This window comes from Salvelinus namaycush, chromosome 30 (assembly GCF_016432855.1).
Source record: "Salvelinus namaycush isolate Seneca chromosome 30, SaNama_1.0, whole genome shotgun sequence".
NCBI classification, from domain to species: Eukaryota; Metazoa; Chordata; class Actinopteri; order Salmoniformes; family Salmonidae; genus Salvelinus; species Salvelinus namaycush.
The window spans coordinates 17,191,134-17,205,267 of record NC_052336.1 but is presented as its reverse complement, the minus strand read 5'-3'; the positions used below and the strand labels follow the sequence as shown (position 1 = coordinate 17,205,267).

Here is a 14,134-nt window from a genome sequence, read left to right as displayed (position 1 = left end):
GATCTTAACATTTTTCTGTTTTTTCAGTAATATTCTTTGTAGATTTTTGTAGATTTTTTTTCTTGCGGTGAAAGATTGGTTCCTCTACAAACATCAAGAGATGTGGATAAAGCAATAACAAGGTTTGAATATGTTTTTTCCCTGAAGTTTTTATTTGTTAGCAAGCAAAAATGTACTTTACTGGCACAGCCATGTTGTTGTTGGACTATATTTGTTACGGCTGTCCTCGCTGACAGAAGGTGTGGACCAAAACGCAGAGTGGTTAGTGTTCATTCTTTTAATGAAAGTCAACAAAACAATTCAAAATACAAAACCAACCAACGTGACAAAACCGAAACCGTCCTGTGTGGCAACAAAACCTCCACAGGAACAAACACCCACAAAACACAAGTGAAACCCAGGCTGCCTTAGTATGATTCTCAATCAGGGAAAACGATAGACACCTGTCTCTGATTGAGAATCATACCAGGCCGAACACAAAATCCCAACATAGAAAATCAACCATAGACAACCCACCCAACTCACGCCCTGACCAACTAAAATAAATACAAAACAAAGGAAAACAGGTCAGGAACGTGACAATATTACACATAAATAAATAGCCATTTGTATTACTGATGTTGTAAACAATATGTTCCTTTTAGAATGTATTAATTAAAAGGTGATGACATGGTCAGACTTAAAGACAAATAGTTCAATTGCACAATTACACAGACATCAGGGGATCCGTTCACAGAATCAAACTCAGACTAACACATGATTTTAAAAAAACATAACATTAACAACAACAAACAATAACTGGCATTTAATGCACAGCAAATTGTCAAACTGTTAAACGAACTTTAGAGCATTAATGTCTTGTTTCAGTCTTCCTCTAGAATGTACTAAATCAAAGTATACATGTTTTTTGTGTGAATTAAATAAAAGTATGACATATTTCATAAACACAGTATTGTAATGGATATTCAAATATATATTTACAAACCTAATGTAAGTACACTGTAGTGACTCATGGTAATAATCATAATGTTGTTGAATGAGGTTATGTGCGCATAAAGTGCTGTAAGTTCTCACTTTTGAGAGAAGTAATGGTGAAAGCAATGCCACAGAAATAATAACAATGCCATAACTGCTTTGCCATACACTATTGTTTTCCTTAATAACCTGGTGTACAGAAACACAATATAAATGTACAATAGGGTGACCAGGATAGACTGGAATGAATACATTATTATTAATAATACATTATTATAAACCATTTTTACATACAAAACTATATTGTATACATCCTGATTAGAAAAATAGAGGTTACATCGTTGTCACGACTCCTACCGAAGGTGGCTCCTCTTCCTGTTCGGGTGGCGCTCGGCGTCACCGGCCTACTAGCTGCCATCAATCCCTTTTCCGTTGGTTTTGTCTGATTTGTTTCACCTGTTTCTTGTTTAGATTTTAAGTATTTAAGCCGGTAGGCCCGCCTGCTCTGTGCGGGCTTGATTATTTTTCCCACTGTGTTGACTTGTGGTAGTGCGTGTTGTTTAGTTACCTCTTTTGGGCATTTGTTTGATTACGCCCAGTTTCGTGGAGAGTACTACTTTTCCCTGTGCGTAATAAAGCGCTATTCTGAACTTTCTGCCTCCTGCCCCTGACTCCGCACCCACTACGCCTAGTGTGTTACAACCGTTCTCTGTCTAAAAATAGGATTTAAAAAGACACTTTGTGGTAGATGTTCTGTAAACAAATTATACAACATTTGAGCAAATACTATTGGAGAGGTAGCCTAGTAATTATCGAAGGGCCGGGGGCTAGTTTTCTACTTAGCTATATGGAATTGTTTCAAGATGGTCATACCAAGGATCATTTAGTTATTTTGTCAGGACCCGGTGTGAGAAACAGTCACTAAAAGTCGGCAGAACCCAGAAGATGAGGCAGACACGGCAGTACTAGAGACGGTGGTTTAATCAAAGTAAAAGATCTTCAGGCAAAAATATAAATCCACAACGTCAAAAGTAAAGCCAAGAGACAAAAATGGATATCCTCCAAAATACAAAGAAAATCCACAAAGTGGTAAGAACAGCAAGGGAAAAAACAAACCTCAAAAGACTAATCAAAAATAAACAAGAACAAAACCAGAGTACCTCTGGAAAATCCAACAAGAGAAATAAGTTCATAGCATGGCTGGGGGCTAACATACAAACACTGAGCAAAGAACTGATGAACACACAGGGTTTAAATACCAACAAGGGAACGACACACAGGTGCAAACAATAATTAGAGCAAGGAAAAAACAAAAGGTTCAAAAAAGGTGCAATGGGGACATCTAGTGACCAAAACCTGAACAGTCCTGGCCAAAACCTGACATATTTGATTTAGAATTTTAACACCCCTGTAGGTATACAATGTTTTATTTAAAAAATATTTGATAAAACATTGAATTTGGTCTTACTGCTATTAGCCCATAGAAACACATTGAGTAACAGATTAATTCATGAAATAACAGATTTACTTTTCGTATCAGGTTAAGAATTTACACAGCAGGTTACGATAATTAAAGTAGCAGGTTAGGAGAATTAGGTTAAGGTTAGGAAAGGGGTTAGTGTTAGCTAAAATAATCACCTTTTGAGGTTTGACAACCTTTTGAGGTTTGACAATCTGTATCCCATCTAGACATGATCTTGTAGCTCTGCTACCTTCTACCGCAGATGTGGAAGGCCGTCATTGTCGGATGCGGTGGATTGAGACGCAGCCCACACGAAACAGATATCTCTACTTTAAACTGAAGGATTTTGATGGGGATTTTTGTTTATTATGCAAATTATGCCAATTTAATTTCCACGGGGGGCACGGACATCAACTTTATATGGTTGGGAGTAATACTTTACCCTCTACAATATTACGGTACAATCGTGCCCTCTGCTGGCTATGTCAGTTGGTGCTCTGTGTGGGAATGAAGTGTCCATGCAGATCCATGTGAATGCTGGCGTCGATTGAGGCACGAGCAATTTCCTCAAAGGTTTTGGCATTAAGGACAAGCATGAAGGGGGATTTCTTTGGATTGAGTGAGACGACTGAGGACAAAATGACTCCTGAAAACAGAAAATAAATAAATGTACCGTTTTATAGTGACATAGACATCAGAGCTGATTAAATGCTTTTGTAGTGCTGAAGAAGGCCTACTGCCTCTTACCATCATCCTCCTCCACAGCTCCTGGTGTGGCAACAAACACAGGCTCAGAGGGGTAGCAGTCCTCTTCTGTCCACTCAATGTACTTTCTGGTCACAATGTCCCCCTTCCCAATCTGTGTAAGTATTATTAACACAAACAGCAGCATGTTTTCAGTGAGAAATGAGAAACAACATCTCTATGTTAAGGAGAATACATTGGTGAAAGACTACCTTATTTGGGTGTGGAGTCCACTCCACTCTTGAGCCATAGAAATAACGGTACTTCTTGCCATTGAATTTGTAGTTCATCCTTGGCAACTCCAAACCTGTTTGTGTACAAATGGAGATAAATAAAATTGTATTGTAAAATGTATTTAGAAAATTACATTCTTTGTGGGTATGTTCCATAAAAAATGATGCAACTTATAACCCTCAATATTTCATTAAAACTAACAACTGTTTTACTAATGTAGCATTTGACCTCTTGATGCAGTGGTATATAATTAATACCGATCACTGTGATGTTCAGTTGACATCAAAGTCTCACCTTCAAATATTGTGTCAGGCAGGCAATACAGCGAGCCATCTCTCTGCATCACTGCTTTGGCTGTTGTGTCTTTGAGCCTCACAAGATTTGTTCCTTTTGGAGTATCCTATAACATACATGTATCCAGTCTTTATTTGTTGTATAAACATGTAATGGTAACATTTAATTTGAAGCGGCTTCGCATGAAGCTTAGATCGCCTTGAAAACATAATGAATCCATAGCTAGTTCATCATGAAAATGTCTAATTAAGCAAAATATTACAGCCCCTGATCAGTTCTAGATGTGATATATTCACAATATATCACGACCTCTCATGCTTTAATGCCTATTATGCTCTATAGCTCCCCCTTTAAGGTGCTCAATGTTTTAACTGTTCATAAGGAGCTAAATATTAATGTATTTACAGGATAGAGTTGGGGTCTTATCTATCTATATATACCTTGTCAACAGTGAGAGGCAACACAAATCTCTGGCAGATTGGTGGGGAGAAGTTGTCCTTGTGGCTCTCAATGAATTCATGGGTTTCCTTTCTCAGGTTCGCTAAGTAGAACATTTCATACAGATTGCTGTCTTTGTAGGTGATCATGTCAAACACTACATGGTCGTCATCCTCGTAGGCGTTGATGTGGTGGAAAACCACCAGGGCATCTGTGTAGAACTTGGTGGACACAGCCTTCCCAGTCTTCTTGTCGACCAGGTGGATCAGCGTCTAAAGAATGGCCAAGGGGATCACCAGAGAGAATGTAAGAAGTTTGATTGTTGCCAAAGTGAGTTGAAGATAAATTAACTTCCATGAGGCTGTGATTAGACAAGAGTAGCTTACAATGTCCTCTTTGTCATATTTGAGGCAGCTGGCCCAGTTGATGCTTCTAAATATAGCTGTGGCCAGTCTGAGGATGTCCAGTTTGAATGGCTGCTCGACAAAGATTATGTAATTCTCTGTCATGCCGAAGCTGTGGAAGTAGCTGGGAAAGAGGGTAGAGCGACACGGTATATTGCAGACCTGCTTCACCTTCCGCAGGGCAGGCTTCTTATGCTCCTTATCTGGAGAGGGAAAGAACATTGTCCTGTGAACACTTAAATGTGTAATCATTCATGGAGGTTTTTCCCCTAACATGTATATGGCCAGGAAACCCCAAAATTAAAATGTTCCGATACCTGATGCATTTACTGGAACCTTGAAGATGACATAGTTGGGCGTGCCAAACCTCATGAGGGCAGTTCCCATGTTATAGGTGTTTCCCTCATCGTCGTAGTGAGGGTGTGAAGTCGCCATGTTCAGAGAAATGTGATTCCTGTAGTTCATCTGAGGTTGAGTTTACAGGACAGGCAAAGGGAGAATATATTAAAGCCAGTGATAATAGATTACATGGACAACAGTGATCATTTCAACAGATTTGAATTTACCTTTCCAATTACGTCTAGGGTCATTGGGTCAATTTGATTCATGTAGTTGACTTCTGATGAGGCATAGTAGTCCTCACCATATCTAATGATGTTTATCAGGTTGTTATCTGTGAAGTCTGGGATGGCAGCGAGAAGGTAGGAGAAGGCTCTGAAAAAAGGACAAGATACTATGTGATATTATGTGTTTTTGGATATGTTTGTCGAGATTTTTTTGTGTGAACATCCATGAAAGGGACATGTAAAATCAGGAACAAATAAACTATAAATCATGTTAAAAATCGATTTACTTTGAAAATATGTTTTTGCAGGGATCGGGATAGATCATGGTCCCAAATTCTGACACAACAATCTTGTTTGCCTGAGTGTTTTTCTTGAAGGTGTCACTCCTCAGGAATTTACTCCTGTAGTACACCTCACCTGTAAAACACAAAGATTCTCAGCCCGATTCAGCCAGTTGGGAAAGTGTTTACCATTTGTGGAAATGTACAATGTGTTGTTCCTGTCTCACCATCTTTGAAGGTGAAACTATGAATTAAGGCCATGCCATCAAACCAGTGATTGTATTCAGTGTCTCCCACTTTAAAGAGACCAGGCCCATTGCGCAGCAATGTCCCTTGTAGCCACTCAGGGACACATCCTGCAAGCACAGAAGATACAAGACACATAATAAATGCTTTCATTTTTACCATATTTCCATGTGATAAACCAAACAATGTAGAAATGGAGCTGATCCCTGATAAAGTTTGACCTTCAGCCTATATCTTTTTTTGAATGGCAAATTTGATATTTTTTTTAAAGTTTACAATAGAGGTTAATTATACCTCATATACTGTATATAGGTGTTTGTGTCAGTGGAGGCTCCTCAGAGGAGGAAGGGGAGGCCCAGGTAAAATTTCAGGTAAAATAACAACTCAATGTTTACATCCCAGGACAAATTAGCTAGCAACAGCAAGCTAGCTAAAAAGGACAAATTAGTTAGCAACTAACTAGCTAAATTGCCATACATGTTTAATGCTTTTCGACCTGTCCCCAAATTAATGTCATTGGTTCAGAGTTTGTTTTGATATTTTAACCTGCGTGTCGTGATCGCGTTTGGTGTAGGGGGACAAAATACATTTATGCACGATAACGCACGCGCGCAGCCGGTTTGGGTTCCGTGTAGTCACAGCAACTGCGAACACACAGGAAGAGAAGCACAAAGGGATGGAGGTGCGGCGAGAGAGCGGGCGAAAACGCTACTTCGGGGACCGCAGCAAGACAAATTGGTCCTGTGACGTCGTCGCGGCAACGGTAAAACGTAATCTACCGTTTTCTAGCGGAGCCAATAGCGGATCTCACTGGAAAATTGTTGGAAACACTGCACAAGAGATTCATCAGAACGTGCCAACGTTAAAAAAGTAAAGTTGCTCAGAAGGAAATAATATTTTTTTATGCAAGTCACTAGCAAATAGGAAACGAACTTACTGACAACTGTTACCTTGAAAGATCGGTTAGCTAGTACATAAAGGGATATGCCAACGGCCTACCTGTTACTTCTGCTTTGACAGGTTCGGGTGATTCAGTCCCGTTCTTGCCGATGATGGATTGAAACATGGCATCAACTATGTTTCAATCTATAGGCTGTTATGTGGTACAGTGGTCCCTTAACTACAATAGGTTATATCAAGCTAGACTATGGACGGGTCCGTCTATATCTTTGATGTATGGACTATAGTCTAGGGGTAAAATTCCAAATGTATTGCATAACTGTATCACGTATGACCACGTAGGCGCCGTCTATTGGCTGGTTTATGTAAAGCGATCACAAAAAGTGATAACTCACTAAAACAATACTATCGCCATCTACTGGTCGGTTTATTTATAACCAAACTAACATAATGGTGGTTATTTAACATCACGAAGAAACAGAGAGGTCAGACTCTTTTAATGCATTTATTACAACATTGAATTGAAACTCCACTTCTTCTCTTTTACTCCTTCTTCTTCATCTCTTATCAAATTGACATCTTGAACTTTACTAAAAGGCGATGGAAAAGAAAATAAAGAAATGGATAGATTAGAAATAAAAAATGCTTTTGGGCAGTCTTCATGCTTGTAACGGTCGTCTTGTGGTGAATGAGCGGACCAAGGCGCAGCGGGTGATGAATACATACTGATTTATTAATAACAAGACGAAAACACTAATGAACACTAGAACAAACTACAAAACAATAAACGAAATCAACAGACCTGAACAAACAAACTTACATATAGACGAAGAACGCACGAACAGGAACAGACTACCTAAAACGAACGAACAAACGAAACAGTCCCGTGTGGTATACACAGACACAGGAACAATCACCCACAAACAAACAGTGAGAACAGCCTACCTTAATATGGTTCTCAATCAGAGGAAACGTCAAACACCTGCCTCTAATTGAGAACCATATCAGGCAACACATTTAACCCAACATAGAAACAGACAAACTAGACACACAACATAGAATTCCCACCCAGCTCACGTCCTGACCAACACTAAACAAGCAAAACACATACGAACTCTGGTCAGGACATTACAGTACCCCCCCCCCCCTGAGGTGCGGACTCTGAACGCACCCCTAAAACTCAAGGGGAGGGTCTGGGTGGGCATCTGTCCGCGGTGGCGGCTCCGGCGGTGGACGAGGACACCACTCCACCACTGTCTTTGTCCCCCTCCTTAGTGTCCTTTGAGTGGCGACCCTCGCCCACGACCTTGGCCTGAGAATCCTCCCCAAGGCCCCCACATGATTTAGGAGGTAGCTTAGGACAGAGAGGTAGCTCAGGACGAATGGCAGCTCCGGACTGGAGGGCAGCTCATGACTGGAGGGCAGCTCATGACTGGAGGGCAGCTCATGACTGGAGGGCAGCTCATGACTGGAGGGCAGCTCATGACTGGAGGGCAGCTCATGACTGGAAGGCAGCTCCTGACTGGAAGGCAGCTCCTGACTGGAAGGCAGCTCCTGACTGGAGGGCGGCTCTGGCAGCTCCTGACTGGCTGGCGGCTCTGGCGGCTCCTGACTGGCTGGCGGCTCTGGCGGCTCCTGACTGGCTGGCGGCTCTGGCGGCTCCTGACTGGCTGGCGGCTCTGGCGGCTCCTGACTGGCTGGCGGCTCTGGCGGCTCCTGACTGGCTGGCGGCTCTGGCGGCTCCTGACTGGCTGGCGGCTCTGGCGGCTCCTGACTGACGGACGGCTCTAGCGGCTCCTGACTGACGGGCGGCTCTGGCGGCTCCTGACTGATGGGCGGCTCTAATGGCTCGGGACAGACGGGCGGCTCTAATGGCTCGTGGCAGACGGATGGCTCAGACGGCGCTGGGCAGACGGATGGCTCAGACGGCGCTGGGCAGACGGATGGCTCAGACGCCGCTGGGCAGACGGATGGCTCAGACGCCGCTTGGGCAGATGGATGGCTCAGACGCCGCTGGGCAGACGAGCAGAGCAGGCGGCGTTGGGCAGACGGCCGACTCTGACCTGCTGAGGCGCACAGTAGGCCTGGTGCGTGGTGCCGGAACTGGAGGTACCGGGCTGAGGGCACACACCTCAGGGCGAGTGCGGGGAGAAGGAACAGTGCGTACAGGGCTCTGGAGACGCACAGGAGGCTTGATGCGTGGTGCCGGAACTGGAGGTACTGGGCTGGAGACACGCACCATAGGGAGAGTGCGTGGAGGAGGAACAGTGCGTACAGGGCTCTGGAGACGCACAGGAGGCTTGGTGCGTGGTGTAGGCACTGTCTTAACCAGACGGCTAGCACGCACCTCAGCACGAGTATGGAGAGCTGTTCCCGGTGACATCAACTCCCCGACACGTTCAGTCGGGCGGATGTCGTACCTTATGCACCAAACCAGTACATCCCTCATATCTCTCTCCTCCAATTTCCCCATTAAACTTCACTGTCTCTGCGTCGCTCACCTCCAATACCGCCCTGACCGGCTCCTTACGGTAAGCAAGGGGAGTTGGCTCAAGTCTACAACTTGACCCAGCTACACTCCCTTTTAGTCCCCCCCCAAGAAATTTTTGGGTGAGCCTCTCAGGCTTCCAGCCGCTCTGCCTTGCTAGCGCCTCATAATGCCGCCTCTCCGCTTTCGCTGCCTCCAGCTCCGCTTTGGGGCGGCGACACTCCTCTGGCTCTGCCCAGGGTCCTTCTCCGTCTAGAATTTCCTCCCATGTCCATTCCTCCTTGTACCACCGCTGCTGTCGCTGCTGCCCGTTAACCCGCTGCTTTATCCGGGTTTGGTGGGTGATTCTGTAACGGTCGTCTTGTGGTGAATGAGCGGACCAAGGCGCAGCGGGTGATGAATACATACTGATTTATTAATAACAAGACGAAAACACTAATGAACACTAGAACAAACTACAAAACAATAAACGAAGTCAACAGACCTGAACAAACAAACTTACATATAGACGAAGAACGCACGAACAGGAACAGACTACCTAAAACGAACGAACAAACGAAACAGTCCCGTGTGGTATACACAGACACAGGAACAATCACCCACAAACAAACAGTGAGAACAGCCTACCTTAATATGGTTCTCAATCAGAGGAAACGTCAAACACCTGCCTCTAATTGAGAACCATATCAGGCAACACATTTAACCCAACATAGAAACAGACAAACTAGACACACAACATAGAATTCCCACCCAGCTCACGTCCTGACCAACACTAAACAAGCAAAACACATACGAACTCTGGTCAGGACGTTACAATGCTAATGGGAGTTTATAGAGTTTATACATGTAATGGGCTGCCCTATAGTAAGTTTATTAATGAAAACTAAAAAGCAAACACCTGGTAAACAGCTGAGGGATGGGCTGGAGAAATGTAACCACTCTCAAATTCATAGACAGAGCTATGGATGCAAGGACTGCTCATCCATGAGATAAAAATGTAAGTTTTAACCATGTTTTGGAGCTATACAGTGTTTATTTACAATTACATTGTTTACAAAAAATGGAGTAAAACACAGCTATATTTAGACAGTTGAATAAGCTCAACAGGCATTACAAATTACATTATTCAAGAATCAATGGCTATATACAGTGTCATTATTTTACAAGTAAAAATATGTACAGTGCATTTGGAGAGTATTAAGACCCCTTGACTTTTTCCACATTTTGTTACGTTACAGCCTTATTCTAAAATTGATTAAATTGTTTTCCCCCCCTCAATGTTTGCTAATTTATAAAAATAATAACAGATACCACATTTACATAAGTATTCAAACCCTTTACTTAGTACTTTGTTGAAGCACCTTTGGCAACAATTACAGCCTCGAGTCTTCTTGGTATGACGCTACAAGCTTGGCACATCTGTATTTGGGGAGTTTCTCCCATTCTTCTCTCCAGATCCTCTCAAGCTCTGTCAGGTTGGATGGGGAGCGTCGCTACAGAGCTATTTTCAGGTCTCTCCAGAGATGTTCGATCAGGTTTAACTCAGGGCTCTGGCTGGGCCACACAAGGACATTCAGAGACTTATCCTGAAGCCACTCCTGCGTTCTCTTGGCTGTGTGCTTAGGGTTGTTGTCCTGTTAGAAGGTGAACCTTCGCCACAGTCTGAGGTCATGAGCTCTCTGGAGCAGATTTTCATCAAGGATCTCTCTGTACTTTGCTCCATTCATCTTTCACTCAATCCTGACTAGTCTCCATGTCCCTGCCACTGAAAAACAGCCCCACAGAATGATACTGCCACCACCATGCTTCACCGTAGGGATGTTGTCAGGTTTCCTCCAGATGTGACACTTGGCATTCAGATCAAATAGTTCAATATTGGTTTCATCAGACCAGAGATGCTTGTTTCTCATGGTCTGAGAGTCCTAACGTGCCTTTTGGCAAACTCCAAGCGGGCTGTCATGTGCCTCTTACCGAGGAGTGGCTTCTGTCTGGCCTCTCTACCATACATGCCTGATTGGTGAAGTGCTGCAGAGAATGTTGTCCTTCTGGAAGATTCTCCCAACTCCACAGAGAAACTCTGGAGCTCTGTCAGAGTGACCATTGGGTTCTTGGTCACTGCCAAGTCCAAGGCCCTTCTCCCCTGATTGCTCAGTTTGGCCGGGCAGCCAGCTCCAAATTTATTCCATTTCAGAATCATGGAGACCACTGTGTTCTTGGGGACATTCAATGCTGCAGACATTTTTTGTTACCCTTCCCCAGATCTGTGCCTCGACACAATCCTGTCTCGGAGCTCCTTTGACCTCATTGCTTGGTTTTTGCTCTGACGTGCACTGTCAACTGTGGGACCTTGTATAGATAGATGTGTGCCTTTCCAAATCATGTCCAATCAATTAAATTTACCACAGGTGGACTCCAATCAAGTTCAACTTGGACTCCAACCAATCAATGCCGCACGGCAATCGTTCATCCATATATTTATATGTACATATTCTTATTCATTCCTTTACACTTGTGTGTATAAGGTAGTTGTTGTGAAATTGTTAGATTACTTGTTAGATATTACTGCATGGTCGGAACTAGAAGCACAAGCATTTCGCTACACTTGCATTAACATCTGCTAACCATGTGTATGTGACCAATAAAATTTTATTTGAAGTTGTAGAAACATCTCAAGGATGATCAGTGGTAACAGGATGCACCTGAGCTCATTTTCAAGCCTCATAGAAAAGGGTAAATAAGGTATTTTTTTATTTTAAAAATTATATATACATTTGCAAAATGTCTAAAAATCTGTTTTTGCTTTGTCATTATGGGGTATTGTGTATAGATTGATGAGGAAAGTGTTTAATTGAATCCATTTTAGAATAAGGCTGTAACGTAACAAAATGTAGAAAAAGTCTGAGTACTTTCCGAATGTACTGTATGTGCCAATCCCAGATTGCCTCATTAAGACTTTTTTACCTTTCATAATAAATTGGTCCCCTCTCAAACTTCCTCTCCGCCTCCCCAACAGAGATTTTGTCTCTGGCTGCCATGGCCTGGATAGTGGCCTGGGACGGTATTAAAAACCAATAATTGGACTCCCGGGTGGCGCAGTGGTCTAGGGCACTGCATCGCAGCGCTAGCTGCGCCACCAGAGACTCTGGGTTCACGCCCAGGCTCTGTCGCAGCCGGCCGCGACTGGGAGGTCCGTGGGGCGATGCACAATTGGCCTAGCGTCGTCCGGGTTAGGGAGGGTTTGGTCGGTAGGGATATCCTTGTCTCATCGCGCACCAGCGACTCCTGTGGCGGGCCGGGTGCAGTGCACGCTAACCAAGGGAGCCAGGTGCACGGTATTTCCTCCGACACATTGGTGCGGCTGGCTTCCGGGTTGGAGGCGTGCTGTGTTAAGAAGCAGTGCGGCTTGGTTGGGTTGTGTTTCGGAGGACGCATGGCTTTCGACCTTCGTCTCTCCCGTACGGGAGTTGTAGCGATGAGACAAGATAGTAATTACTAACAATCGGATACCACAAAATTGGGGAGAAAAGGGGGTAAAAAATACAATAAATAAATAATTAAAATATAAAACATTAATTAACCATGAATAGATAAAGAGAAGTTTTAAAGGAGTAGACCAGCATACATATGTTAAAATCCATGAAAGTGTCAGTAGATGGTTAGACTTCACTGCCCATTATTTTGGCTACCATGGCTGGATGAAGAGATGTCAGTGACTTTGAAAGAGGGGTCTCAAAGGAGCATAGGGGGTTTAACGTGTGTGCTTGTCTCAGTCACCAGATTGCAACCCAATTGCAGACTTATTGGAGATTCTGGAGTGGCGCCTGAGACAGCGTTTTCCACCAGCATCAACAAAACACTAAATTATGGAATTTCTAGAGGAAGATTGGTGTCACCTCCCTCCAATAGAGATCCAGTGTCACTGTAAATTATTTGCAATCAGTGTATCAATAAATCAATCAATTAATTTTCTTGCACTGGTAATTGCATCATTCTGAGCCGAGGAGTAGACATGAAAATATAAGGAAATTACATAGGAGTGGCCTAGTTTTACTGAGGGGCCAATTTAGCCAGAGGCTCTTTTAATGAGAGGCCAGACTCCCAGTCTCCATCAGGACTCTACGACGGTAGCTAGTCCATGAGCCAGACCCCCAAATTTGGTCTGTCAGGCTCACTGGAGGTGACAATGTGTCCAAGTGATTTTAGAAAATGTGTGATAGCAGTGCAGCAGTTGGAGCTTTCTCCAGTAATAACTCTTTCTTTCATTCCTCAATCCCGTACAATTTTCCCATAGGGGTTTTACCCTATGACAGATAATGCTAGTATACAAGTTATTGCTCACATGTAAGCTTTAATTATATATCATTGGAAAGATCCACAGCTATCCATCAGACACATTTATGGAATGTTCAGGTCAACAGAAGTTTAACCTTTGACCTATGGGGTACATATCAGAATTACCTGTATACATTTATTTTAAAAGGAAACCCTGACACATTTTAAACTTTGTTTGACAACCAACTCATCATCAAGCTTTGATTATTTGAATCAGCTGAGTATTGCTAGGGAAAAATCCAAAACGTACACCCAGGGGGGCCCCAGGACCGAGTTTGGGAAGCGCTGGTCTAGAGTCCCATATACGCCAACATTCTTTCATTAGATTACATTTTCATACACAATAGAAACAAGGGAGCTAAAACGGAATAAACACCAAATTACATGATACTGACTCACACGCAGCTCCTAAAAAGAGACATGTTCTTATTAGTCAAAACAGACAGAAGACTTGTCGAGTTCACCACACGAACACATGCATTTTCCTTTACAACTGAGGATGTCAAAAGTCCAGAAGAGTTGGACATGACTGTCAGGAGACAAGGCCACTGTCTGGGTCAGTGGTTGATTGAAAAGTCATCTTACAGTTCACAGCAGTACCAATATTAATCAACAAAATTCTTGGCCCTGTAAAGTTTAATATGTGGTATAAATATAAAGAGTCTCTGTATTTTGGGACTTTTATAACTCTGATGGTCTTTATCTGGGTCATTGGTTTGTTGCTGCCAAACCTGTATAAAGTTGATCTACACCTGCAAGCTGCAGTGTGT

General features: G+C 43.1%; 1 protein-coding gene across 1 annotated transcript; it reads right to left on the bottom strand.

The window, feature by feature from the left end:
• Positions 1-2,355: 2,355 nt before the first annotated feature.
• Positions 2,356-6,838, bottom strand: LOC120025028 (beta,beta-carotene 15,15'-dioxygenase-like). The gene is made up of 11 exons (XM_038969460.1): positions 6,644-6,838; positions 5,626-5,754; positions 5,405-5,534; positions 5,118-5,265; positions 4,869-5,016; positions 4,534-4,754; positions 4,150-4,419; positions 3,710-3,815; positions 3,394-3,488; positions 3,185-3,296; positions 2,356-3,083 (listed from the first exon to the last, which is right to left on the bottom strand). Exons 1-11 carry the CDS (start codon positions 6,708-6,710, stop codon positions 2,923-2,925), a joined length of 1,587 nt encoding a protein of 528 aa, XP_038825388.1. The 5' UTR covers positions 6,711-6,838; the 3' UTR covers positions 2,356-2,922.
• Between the last annotated feature and the right edge of the window lie 7,296 nt (positions 6,839-14,134).